This window comes from Lepisosteus platostomus, chromosome 14 (genome assembly GCF_059453375.1).
Source record: "Lepisosteus platostomus isolate fLepPlt1 chromosome 14, fLepPlt1.hap1, whole genome shotgun sequence".
NCBI lineage: Eukaryota > Metazoa > Chordata > Actinopteri > Semionotiformes > Lepisosteidae > Lepisosteus > Lepisosteus platostomus.
The window spans coordinates 35,898,774-35,912,597 of NC_142624.1; the positions used below are offsets into that span (position 1 = coordinate 35,898,774).

Genomic DNA, 13,824 nt, shown 5'->3' on the forward strand with positions numbered 1-13,824 from the left:
ATCTGACACGTTGTTTCCTTGCATGGCATGGCACCCATTAAATGTAGATGATACAATAAAAGTATATCTGCACTGCAAAAGGTCTAAAAGTTCTATTGTTTTACCAGAAAATATTAGGTTTTCAATATTACACAAATGAGCTTTCTTCATTTATTTTATTCAGTTACACATCTACACATTTTTATCAGACAGAAGTCACAAAGCGTGCAAGTGTGTTAATATAATGCATCTCCTGTATATATCATAGGTACATGTATGTCTCAAGAGTAACTTTTGCTCTTAATTAAATCAGCACAATGAGACAGTACAGTTATATAGACTACCTAATTCCTGATAAGTACACAATATGTATTAAATACTCTGGCATTGAAAATGGGTAGTTTAATAATGGCTATTTGTTACTTTTGCAATGTATTCTGAAAACTGGTTGACTTTTCTCATGTTATTCCTTACAGAAACTGATTCCTTTAAGCAATAAGTGTTTAATACATTTTAAAATACCAAATGAAGAAGTAAAAATGCACATCTCCAAGACGTTTTGAAATGAGCTTTGCTGACATACAGGAGTCTGAGCAAGGAATGTGCTCTCTGCTCTAATTTTAACACCTCGACATGTTAGGTTCTCGTCTTGCTAATGGACTGATAATGAGATAAGTTTGAGCTAAAGGAAGTTTCCACTCTCCCATCCCTTCTGCATGCAGGTAGAGCATTTTGTTTAAATAAATGAAATGCAGGTTCAAAATGAGCCATTGGTAACTCACCTATTGCCTTTGCACTGGCAAAGGGGCAAGGGGCACCGTGCACCCCTCCACCCCCTGTAGGGCCCAGTGTGCTTTACTGCAGTTGTGCAGCCAATCACTCGCTGTCAAACGCCTTGTGTTGTCCATGTATAAAAAGTGCTGGACATTTAATATGAAAGCACTTTAATCAGGACAATTTCAACAATACAAGTAAAAGGAGAGAGGAATTAAGGCTAATCTTGGAATAAATATGAATAAAATTAATATTTTATTATGATTTGAAAGGTTCCTAATTTTATGGACAAATAGTAAATAAGAATACTTTCCAAAACTAACTTTTTTGGACTTGAATAATTCATGTTTATCTTAAAAGCAATTTGTGTGTTAGGAGTGATAAAAGATAGTCATTTGCATTTTATTGGAATGCACTGAAGCTATTAATTGTGCTAGATTTTTGTGAAAGCTAGTGTTTCTAGTTTCTGTAATGAGAAAAAGTTCTGCATGGGAACTCCCAGCATTATTATTTGCGAATGTCTGTTTTTGTAATCTTTCAATTCTAACATACTTTGAGGGGCTGGATTATCTGTGTGCTTCCATAAAATCTGAAGATTATTGCTGAAACTTTTCAAATATGAAAATATGAAAATCTTTTATGAGATTCAAACGACAATGAATTTACCGATCTAATTCAATTTTTTAAAAACTTTACATAAACATTGAATGCTCCAATATGCCAAACAACATCCCTGGCAATACTTACATGGAATATTCATTGGAACTATGAAAGATAAATGAAAAGACTGTGCAAGAAGTATTAATAAATAATGCTAAGAAAAGTATGGAATAATAGAGTTTTTGTAATATCTGTGCAGTGTATCTTATATTACAGAGTCAAAAATGTAATTCAGTTTTAATCTGAAATAGTTAGCATAACATATTATAGGGCACACATTTTTAGGATACAGTATATCATTTTTCCTGCCAGGATAAGTCAGTGATTTATTCTATTCAAAGTATAGTATTTTTTCATGATTCTTAATTATGCTTTCAAACACTGTTCAGTCTAGATCAGATTATTCAAAATGGCTGTCTATGAATCTCTAAATCTTGTAAAAGGGTGTTTTCAGTCTCCTCTTCCATTAACAAAAGCTGAAATCTATGAAAAATAATGCTCTTGATGGTAAATGAATTTTATTATAGAATATATAGATAAGTTAATAGTTAACAGAGTACAGCCATACAGCCCACCTTGCTGTTTGGTTAATAATTTCCACATACCGTAATCAGAGCTAACAACATAATTGGGAGGCTGGGATAGAAATTTCAGGACAGAAAAAGGACTGATTCTCCAAAGCCATCATAAAGGTCTCATTTACTCTACTGAACTGACATTTGGATAAGATGTCTTGTCATGTTTGTGGTATGGTTCATGCTAGAACTAAGCATCTCGTAGACGAATGCTTGGGTCAAAACTAGTGATTGTTTACTCACTGTCACTCATATGCTGTTGTTATGCTTTCTATCCTTATTCATTTGTTTTTTTAGACATTTGATTAATTCATGTTGTAATACTTTGATGTGAAAGAGCTATATATGTATCTAATCTTTCCCAATAAAATGCTTTAAATAAAACATTGTTAGAGTTCTGTTAGCCAAAGTTATGTGGACAGATGGTTGTAACAAACATATGTGCACCATATATTGATACATAAACATAAAACATGGACATAATGGAGCATTCCACAGAGTTCATAGATTGGGCCATGAGACAAAAGATAAGATCTTTTAAAACATTTGCCTCTACTGTTAATACTCCTCTTTCTTGCTTCATCCTAACTGGAGATGTTTTTTGAATAAATAAAACATATTACTGTTCTTTTCAGAAATCTAAGCATGCTTTAACATTCATATCTGATCATTTTGTCACAGTCTTAAAATATATTTTGTTTCTGTAGGAACAGAATGATAATTATCATAAAGTGAATAAACAAACAATATCAACAATGAAAAGTTGTTTCAGATTGAAATCATTTTATTCTTGCGCTTCATTTTCCACTCTTTGGGAACCCTATGCTGTACTCTTTGAGAACAAATTGCATTTATTTCTTCCAGACATTTCCGGAGACATTCATTAGTGCTGCTTCATGTTTTCTGAGTCTGTAAACCTTGCTGTATGTGTGTATTTCTCCAGTGTGACCAGGAAAGGATTAGATATAATATGTCTGGAATCCTGTGTAAAAAAACTTGTAATTACTGTATAAGAATTTCACTTTTCTTATTAGGATTGTGCCTTAAAGGATGAATACTACTTTTCTACTAGTTTACAACTACTAAACTACTATTGTTGCTACTGATGCCCCCACTAAAATAATTCTAACAATCTTCAGAAAGCCAAAATATTTGGAAATATTTATTTCCTTTCCCTGTAATGTTTAAATTGAAGCATTATTTTTTCTTATCATACACTGCATTTATTGTTGATCACTTTCCACATATGACTTTCAGGGTAAACAGAATTAATGTTGGCTGATTCTTTCCATTTTGTGCCTTCATGGGATTTTAAAATCCATTTTGTGGTGTAAATAAATACTCATAGATGTAATGGCTTGTCTGTGACTAAGCTACTGTATGATACAAAAGTCATACCTATATTGCGAGAAGCTACTACTATTATTTATATTAACACTGTGTAGAAAATACTGTATTGCTCAGTCTAAGTCAGAAATTGAGCTGAATTAGTAATATTGATGGCAGCTCTATTTTAGCACATGCCATTTTCAACTGTGGACTATGTATGTACTGCACATCCACCGGTTTCACATAGTGAGCCCCTCATAGGCTCCCAGGAAGTCCAGGGGCACTGTTGCATGGAAAAGCAGAATATCCAGGCCAGTTAGTGTTATGGGGTAACTTTGATTGTCCAGGTGGGTTACACCAAACATTAAATCTATTATCCTAATAAACATCATGACAGTATCACGTTAATTAGGATTTGATCAAACTCCTGAAATGGAATTTTAAAACGGAATTTTGTGAGGAGGTCCAATTCTGATCTTGGCAACTTCCTCTCTTCTACAGACAGTATAAATATCTCACCTCCTGAGAGCCCATCTTTTCATCCTCCCCTCCCTTTCCCTTGTAACACCCTTGCAGCAGCTCCCTGGCTAATTCCTCATGAAATGAGGGGGATCAGCCTCATCCTAGTGGTCAGGCAAGTTACACCCAAAAAACATTCATTCCATTATCCTAACAAGCACCATCACCATGATGCATTAGTTAGGATTTGACCAAACAGTGTAGGATGTTAAAGTGCTGTGAACTGAAAAGGTCAGGGAAGTGCACTGGCTTCCGGTGTACAATCAAGAGAACAACAGGAAAAGTCCTGGTCACAGTTAGTGACAAGAGTCTAATGTCTGGACTATAGGGGTCATATAGTGACATATGTCATACTTTTTAGCACTTTTTAGCAAGCACATGGAGGACATCCCAGTAACCTCACCTTCTTATTTAAAAATCAAAAGCATCCACTTTTTTTCCCCTTGTACTAAACACAATACCGAAAATCCATATTCATGAGGTCTGTTGCTTTTGATCTTAAGGAAAAGAGAACAGAGAATTATTAACAACATATAAATACTTCTGAGAGCCTGCGGAAAATAGGATGACCCTTGGGAAATTAAGAATCGGCAGCTTAGTTCAGTAATTATTTTCCCTATGCCCTTTAGTAAAACAAAACATCTAAAATGCCATTAAATTCAAAATATTAATAAACTGTATATCTTGCTCTCCATTATGAATTGTCTTTTTTTCTGATGGTTAAAATGACTATGCATATTTCATGAAACTTCAAAGAGTCATAATGACTCTTAAAAAGAAAAAAAATGGTCTTACATCTGCTTATTAAGCTATAACAGAATCAGGGTGTTGAAATAACAATAAGGAGTATCTGCTTAATCATTCCTGAGCAGACCCTTTTGTGGAATACTATCCAATCTCAACATAATTTGCCTTGCTTCTCATTTATTAATTGCTTATGAACAGGTTTGTAAGTTCATATTCCTTGACGATAAATCTCTACTACCACAAATTATTTTCAAAGATAGGTTGTTCATAATCATAATATACGGATTCATTTAATATATTTTCACATATCGTACAGAAACACATGTAGGTGAGTTTAACATGTTTGAGTTATGTCTTTAAAGCATGGTCTACATTTCATTCCAGAAAATGGATAAACCACTTGATTGGAAAATGAAGTTTGAGATTTTGAAAAACATTTGAAATATGTTGAATGAAAGTAGCAAAGCTCTGTTTGTAAATATGTGATCCATATGTTAGAAATGAAATGCTGTTGAAAATCCTCCTGTCACTAAGTACTCTCAGGGGGGCTCTTGTGTTCCTTGGCCTGTGTTTCATGGGTTTTTTGTTTGTGTCAAAACGACTTGCCAGGAGCATTCAGAGCATCCACACAGAAAAAGCCGCATGTGATATTCTTTGCTGCAAGGACCCCATGTCCCTAGATCTTCTATTAGCGTCCCTTTGGACCAACATTTTTCCACAGACATCTGCTCTTCCTCATCTGACCATTTTCCAGTGAACTCACATGTGCTACAGCTGTGCTTGTTTCCTAGATGCCTGATATATTAATGTTTAAATGGTAGTTCAATATTTCCATAATCAAGGAAATATTGAAAATATCATATGGTGTTTTATATTGTACATACATGCCCTCCAAAGGAACAGGGACAGCAATGTCAAAACTGTTATTTTCGCTTTGCAGGCAAGCAATGTGTATTTCAGATCATCAGATTGATATGAATGATAAGTACAGCCTCATATACGTTTTATTTTGGGGTAATTCTGTTCATGCATTGGAAAGCTCTTGAATAAAATCATTCTTTGTGTACAACCCAGTGAGTTCAAGGCAGCATAAGTGTTGGGACAATGCAAGTAGTACATTTCAGTAACTGCATGAACGCTGTAACCCATTGAGGTCACCAAACTCTTTGTGTATCTTTTGAGGTACTGTACTGTAGCCACTTTGGATTCTTGCCTATTATTTGGATGTTCTGACTTCCTTTTTTTCTTCAGCATGTAAAATGCATACCTAATGGGTTTTAACCCTGGAGACTTGACCAGTCTAAGTCCACTTTGGTATTGGCTGTATGTTTTGTGTCACTGATGTGCTGCATGGGTAAATACCACCCAAGAAGTATGGAAGTAAGTACATTATGTATAGAACAAGTATGGAAGCATTCTATTTCACCCTACTGCTATCATTAGTTACTAGATGTTGGAGGTTAGTGTGAAATTCCCAGATTAGTCATTGTAGACCCAATACGTTTGGAGATGGAGAAAATGAGCACCTACAGTATGTCAGTATCAGACTCTGTGCACCTATTTGGACTATTGGCACACGCTTGATAATGGCTTATTTATTTATACTGTGAAAAAATAGGTACTGTGCTTCAAGGACATTATTCCAGGAGGGTAAAAGACAGATGAAAGCCAATATTCCTCCATCACACATGTATCCCTTTTGAATGTGAGAGAATGGACATTAGTGCGTATAATTACTTTAATATTACTAGGTCTGTGATTTTATAAGAGCTATTTGCACTAGAAGCTTAAACAAGTACCTTGCAAAAATCAGAATGAAAGATTATGTTTTATCATTATATTATTATATCAATATAAATTACTGTTTAGAGTGGAAAATCATATCTGAAGTGCAAACATCATTTTGGTGCTACGTTTTTTCCTTCGGAATTATATTCTAAATTACTTCTCAAAAGTGAACAAATGCTGACAGATTATTGTGTCACAACCCTGTTTACAATAGTTGCATTAGTTGAATCTGGAATTCGTCCCGGTTTCAACCGTACAGTTGTCACAGTACATTTCTGAATACAAAGGCACAATTAAAAAAAAAAATGGTGACTATTTAAAATAGATGAAAATGTTTCTTATTTTAGGCTAACATAGAAGAAACGGGATGTATCCTGCCTGGCGCCTGTTGCTTGCCAGGATAGATTCTGGTTCCCCAACTACCCTGTATTGGATGAAGGTCTTAGAAAAAGGATGGCTATACAGAAGAAAAGGTTCAGTAATGCACATGCAAGATTGACTTTGCATACGTGTTCCTAGAATGCTTGAAAGAACATGTATTTTTTACCAGTCCCTAACACGGATCAGTAGATGTACAGTAAGTAGATGAAGGGATTACAGCCCTGGGAGTGCTGTACAAGGAAGAGCACTGAGTCATTTTTGAGTGAGCAGAAAGCAAGCTTAGGGTCCAGATTAAATATTCATAACAAGCTCTAAAGGGCACGATGATGATGGTACCAGTTAACATGCTACTGTGCACTGATGCACGAGCTAAAGGCAGGTTTTAATGGTATGGAATACCTTATGGAGCCAATCGAGAGAGGTCTCAGGCTTTTATTACTGAGCTTGATTTTAATCTTCCCTAATTTAAATTGCTATTGCGCAATGAATGGCTAATGACACATTTCAGAAAGGAAACCGGTAGAAGTGAATTCTACCCACAGTGACTGAAATGTTATATTCCACTGAAATTGTGATCACTTTGTAGTCGGCTTCTTGGAGTAAAACTTAGATATTTTCATAATAGTAAAATTATGCAGACATTCCAAATTTTCTCTGGCCCTGTTCACAGAAGTAACATTAAATACATTAGTTTTGGGAAAATAGATCACTTATATCTTACAAATACTGTATTAGAAGACAGTTCATCAGCAAGAGAATAAAATCTTACATTAATTATGAAATGATTTCACTTAGTTTTCACTTTGTTTATATGTTTATATATAGGCCATTTGTGTGACCTTACATGTATATGACTAAGATAAACATATTTAATATATAAACCTATAAATAATACTTTGTAAGATTTTTAGTAATTTTACTCTAAATTAATCTTGGGTAATTTGCATTGCTTAATGTTAAATACACAGGTGCAATATGATATAAAGAAATTAATTCATCAATAGGCTGTAATGTCCTCATAGATATTAATTAAATAGACCTGTTTCTACTAGGTGTAACAAATTCAACAAAAGCCATGAAAAGGCCAATGGAGCAGTAAAAAGAGGCGTAACTGTCAATCTTCTGGGATTTGGTTCTGCATAGAAATTAATCAGAGTAGTGCAATCTTGATCAGCATAATGCACTAAGACACAATTTATGCAAATTGAAATTTAAGACATTAGAACGTGGCAGTTAAATTGATAGGTCAAGCACATGTTCAGTATGTTCTATCAGCATGATAAATGCTGAAACACTAGTCCTGCTGATCATTGGCCTTCCACACCTCCTAAAACCCCTAATACTGTGCATCACAAAACAGCACAAAAAGGTAAAATAATTTAATAAACGTAGCAAGTTGAGTCATTAAAATGAGAAAGAGCAAGAAAAGTGCTGGACCATTTCTTAGATGACAAGGCAAAGAAGAAACAGAAAAAACTAAAAATGATGCAATGTCAGACATCTCTCTATTACTTTTGCAAGGCTCTATTAGTGACTTATTATTTTTTAATAGTACATGTACTTAAGACAAAATCAGATAACATTTAAAAGCACACAAATGTAAATACCTATAAAATAAAAACACATAACAAGCAGAATAGGACTGTAATGAGCTGTATGTGAAAGAAACAAAGGCAATAATGCTAGGAGCCGTGAGATAGTGTAATTCATAGTTGTAAATTTTGACCTCTTGTTCATAAAACATTTAATCTTTTCTTCAGCCAAATGCTCTACAGCAGAAGAGGGAATTTCCAATGGAGTTGAAAGGCAATTACAGTATATCATAACACAACAGAGCTGTCTGTTTAACCTTCCAGGAGAATGTATTGTTATGAATGTAAAGAATAACTAATTGCATTTAGAGCATCCCAGGTGAACCTATTGTAACACAAGGAGATATGAAACAATGTCCTTATTTAATATTCTGGGGATTAATCAGAAGCAACTCAATTTTATGTTTTTTACCTAAATAGTTTTCCAAGCTGGTAAACTGAGTATAATAGGAACTTTCCAACATTCCTGATACCTGCTGCAAAGTTTTAGAGGGCATAAAGGAATAAATAACATCTAGCACACTTGTGCATTGATATAGTTTAGAAATGTGGCTTATATTTAGGTTGTATTAAGAAAATATTTTAAAATCATATTCTTTAGCAGTTCAGGAATCAATATACTGTATACAGTACCTTGCAAAGGTATTTACTCCCTTCCAATAATTTCTCATTTTGTTAACTTGAAAGACGTTTTAAAGGTGGTATGGACATATCATGAGGAGGGACGTTGAGGAAGTAACAAAGAGGGTAATGGAATTTGAGGTGGAAGGTAACAGAGGAAGAGGCAGGCCTAGAAAGAGATGGATAGATTGTGTGAGAAAAGATATGGAGGTATGTGAAGTGAGTGAGGGAGATGTGCTCGACAGAGAGAAGTGGAGAAGAGCAACCAAAGCAGCTGACCCCAGGACAGTCTGGGACTAAGGCTGTGAAAAAGAAGAAGAAGAAGAAGAAGAAGAAGAAGAAGAAGAAGAAGAAGAAGAAGAAGAAGAAGAAGAAAGACGTTTTAATGTCAGAAAAAACATTGCTGATATTCACCATCTTTCATCCATAAACGTGTTTAGTTTCAATATTCAAGTTGAGATTAAACATATTCACATCATTTGTAGTTAAAAAACTGGGAGATCATTGGAAGAGGTGAATATTTTTGTAAGGCACTGTAATATGTACTCTGGGCATCCAAGATGGATCTACTACAAAATTTTCCATATGATTTGCCTTCTGTATGATTTGGTGTCCAGTTATTTCTCTAACATCAATGCTAATAGATACAGTAGTAGAAACACATACTGTAGTAGAATGTCACATTATTAATTTTAATGGAACCCTTTTTCACTGATATCAAAGTCCTTCAGAAGTCACGTCTGTAAATAGCTGTAAAGTGCTTACAAATATCTAGCACCCTTCAAATGCATTACAGCAGCACTTCTTGGTTCCTGGTTAATGTTAATAGTTTTGAAGATATGATAAATTACTTACTTATGCAGGCTTTACCATCCTTGATTTGGCCCATTAGTTTTATACAGCATGCAGTTGAGAATGTAATGAACTAGAAATGTTAATAACATGAACTCATAGTTTACTGTGAGTTATTATACTTGCCAAAACTTGGAGAAAGGAGTAATGATAAAATAAAACTTTAGTGGTCTTCTTTCTCCTATGGTAAAGTGAATATTGTAATACATAGATTCTGATGTATTGATTTTGTAGTGTAAAGGAGGATGCTATTTCATATAAAAACTAATGTTCTGGAGGACTTCTAAAGAAGTAAGGAGGTGATCCTGTTTTGTGAAACACACTTTTGGGAAATATTTGGGTAATTTTTCCTTCAGTACCCTGTTTCTACTCCTGTTTTCCAGCTATAGTCAAACTGGTTGGTCTGAAGACTTGAAGGCTTTTCCAGTGTAGCACCCCTCTTCCAAGAAACCAAGTATACAAATGAGATAGTTGGAACTCCCTAGTACATGGATATATACATTTATGTACACACACCTACTGATGGAAAAGAAAAACACAACAGTCAATGTTTTACATCAGTAGATCATTGAGAACACAATATTATTCACTGCTGAATGAACTACTGTAATACAAGGAAATCTGAAACACTGTCCTTGCTTAATGTCATCACACATTCTTATTAATAATTGAAAACAGCTCCATCCATTTATTTTTTTTCTCCTTAATGGCTGCAAACCGGTGAACTGAGTACTACAAGAAACATTGCAACGCAGATCATAACTGCTTCAAACTTTGGAGAGCACTCAGGCATAAATGAGAAGTTGCACACATTTTAGATAGCAAACCGATAAGATGGCTGACTGTTTGAGAAGTGTTGTTCATCAAAATAACAAAATATTAACTCAAGTTATGTGATTTTATATACATCTAGTGCATAATGTTCAGTATTTGAATTGAGTTTAAAGGTAAAATGACTAAAATGTCTTTATTAAGAAATAGCCATTAAAAACATGATTTTAACTAATGCCAGAACAGTTTAATATACAAGCATGCTCAGTTTGTTGGTCACCTTGTTGCTCTCAGACTGAAGGCAGACTGCGCTTTAGAGATGTTGTCCCAAGAAAGAAGGGTTTTCTTTCAACAATCAACAGACTGGTCCAGAGATATCAAAATTCTGATTCAGAGTGCCAGTGTGGTGACCCTCTGCCATTTCCTGCAGGGCAGAGGGTCACCACACTGGCACAGGACTGTCATGTCCATCTGCTCAAACCATCTGATGCATAAACATTTCAGACTACAGTGGCACTTCTCCACATACAGTAAGCAGAATGTCTTTAATCTGCTGCTCATTTTTCTGCGCTGGTAGCCCAAAATGATCACTAGACTCAGAGACCTGAGCTGATAGTTTATCACCATATTCTGTGGGCCAGAGACCATCTGAGTTGGAGGCATAGAGAGTAATAGAGTGTTATTAGTCATTGGTAATGGCGATTTTGCCCTTAACAGACCCAAGAGAAGACGAATTATGGAGAAATGATAGTGAACATCAACCAACTGTGCAGTAATATTGTGAGGATGTAGGGAGGAACCTAATTTAGGACAAGATCAGATTAAGGGCTCTCCTAGGGCTTTCCTGCTCAGCTACTACTCGGCATCGCATCGATGAAGTCTTCGATCCAAACTAGTTTCAAATTTAAGTCCATTATACCTACTTGCTGCATGTTGTTTCTGCATCACTAATAATCACTATAAACAACAAGTACTACTGTATATGTATGTTTATACAGTAAATGCTACCTGTCGCTGATGTCATGAAAGTATAGTACAAAAGTGTGCAATTTGCCACGTAGCATTGACGAGATAGCAAATACCAGTGTGAAATAATCAGTCTTCTTAGAATGTCTTCACGTAATAGTAAGAAATATAAAGCACTGGTCGCGATTTTAAAAACACAGAGATGGGGCAGGGTGCACAGTACATTTCAGTAATTACTTCTTTGATTAGATTATGTAACGTATCGTATATACAATATTTTCCACTAAAGCAAAGCTCCAGATGGCGGTAGAATGTTCCTCCGAAGATACGATTAAAAGCTTAGCTGGAATTTCATTATTTGTGCAGAGGGAACATTTTTACCATTTACTCTTTAAAAAACCATTAGATTGTGATTTATCGCATTTCTTTTAACGAACGTTACATGTATCGCTATAGGATAACAAAACAGTTAAATATAGAGCACATTAAATATACATCACTGCTCCTGCCGAGTGCTGTGTAATTGTATGATAAAACTGTACTTACTGTATCAATCACAATTACAAATTGAGCGAATTTCATGAGCACAAATTACGTATTCGCTACTTATTTAGATGAGTAGCCTAGAAACTAGTAGCTTTCAGTCACAATCATTTAAACAGCTAAGCAAAAGAATGTCGAAACAATTTACAGTGATAAACGCTTACTGTGTAAGAATTGTACATTTTTTAAAAATGATATCGATATCAAGAACTACAAGATTTGAGTATAAAAGAAACGCCAGAAGTTTGTTAGTTTTTCAATCTAAAACAAAGCGTGAAAGAACCATTGTCAAATTATTCTCGGCAGAAGTTGTGAGATATACTCATGCATAATATTCCTAAGAGAAACTATTCAAAACTGGATTTGCTGCTTTTGATGTCCAGGAAGCTGAGAATGTATAGGTAGTTTCTGTTTTTTTCCCCAGCGTGCTAAACAAGTGAAAAATTAGTCGAGGCACAAAGCAAAAGTTTACGTTACCCTTTTTTTTCCCCATGAAAACATACAGTACGTATCGAAAGGTACCTTGCCAACTGGCATACTACGGCGTTTGTAGGCACAGAGTGTAGTTTGCGCCTGGATTATTGGGTTGGGTGGTGTACGTGTCACAGGATAGAGGAGGTGAAGTGCCCACAAGACTTCATCATTCCACTGCACAGCTCCGGAGAGTGGGAAAGCTCAGGAAAGCCAAGCACCTGTGGTACAGGAGCTTCAGAGAAATCTTTGATCTGCAGGATTGACTGAGAGGTCTGAGCTATCCAGGGTGCTGAAACATGAACCAAACGGCTACCGTATCTCAGCACTGTGAAAGCCACTCTTCCAAAGACATAAAGGTAGGAAACGCTTAGCTTGATTTATGGAAGATCGGATATTTTTGGCGCCCGTGAATTTTTGCCTAGGAAGTTTATTTTGCCATTATATTGGAATCCGGGAAAAGAATCAAAACAACTTTTCCTGCTGGGGCATGTTCCTTTCACGCTAGGGTATTCAAAGTAAGAAACACAGTTCTGAAGTATATTTTTACAAAATGACGCGCAAAAGGTAAAATATGAAATGTTTTTTTAAAAAAACTCCATATTCTTTATAAAAATTGTCCCCCAGTATGAATGAAGTATCCTGAAATGGCCTGGCAGGAACTGCTTGGAGTCTGTGAACAAAGGTTTGCCATAGTAGGAAGCTGTACCAGTGGGACAGCACTTAAAAACTGTAAAGTGAAAGGGTTAAGTGAAATGCTCAGGAAAAAGTGTACTTTTTAAAAAATCCATCAATCCCTTTAAAGCATGTTTGTCCTGGTGAGGGACACTTATTGGACAGAGTGGTTAGAAAATGGAGATGGATGTGCAAAATGCTAAAATCGTTAATTAAATTAAATATTAAATTGTTTTATTAATGACTATTAATATGAATGATTTTCTGTGATTGTCATTTATTTCGCAACATATATTTTCCAGTAACAACACAAAAAAATTCAAGCTGTGTAAGAAACTGGAATGGGAATCTGTACCAGTTTTTTTTTTTACACATGTGCCAATGAAGTTCAGAGCACTTTTGCACATCAATGTGTTTTCAGTTGTGGCAAGGATTTTTTTTCATTAAAAGAATTTTTTTTTGTGGAATTATTAGAATGGCAAACATAAATATAGTCAAAGATCTTGAGTAGGGATAGGCAGTTCTACTCCTGGAAGGGCAGTTGCCCACCTCCTCTCTCAATTACTTAATTAAACTACTTG

The 13,824-nt window shown here is 35.2% G+C and overlaps 1 protein-coding gene across 2 annotated transcripts in view; it reads left to right on the top strand.

Annotated features, from left to right (window-relative positions):
* Positions 1 to 12,554: 12,554 nt before the first annotated feature.
* LOC148649407 (inactive dipeptidyl peptidase 10-like) overlaps positions 12,555 to 13,824 on the top strand; it is a 123,316-nt gene continuing 122,046 nt past the window's right edge. For both annotated transcript variants that reach the window (XR_015926346.1, XM_088606021.1), the window contains exon 1: positions 12,555 to 12,927. Coding sequence is in view for 1 of the 2 variants with exons in the window: in XM_088606021.1 (XP_088462147.1) it covers positions 12,868 to 12,927 (60 nt within the window). In the remaining variant the exon portion in view is untranslated. The remainder of the gene's footprint in view (positions 12,928 to 13,824) is intronic.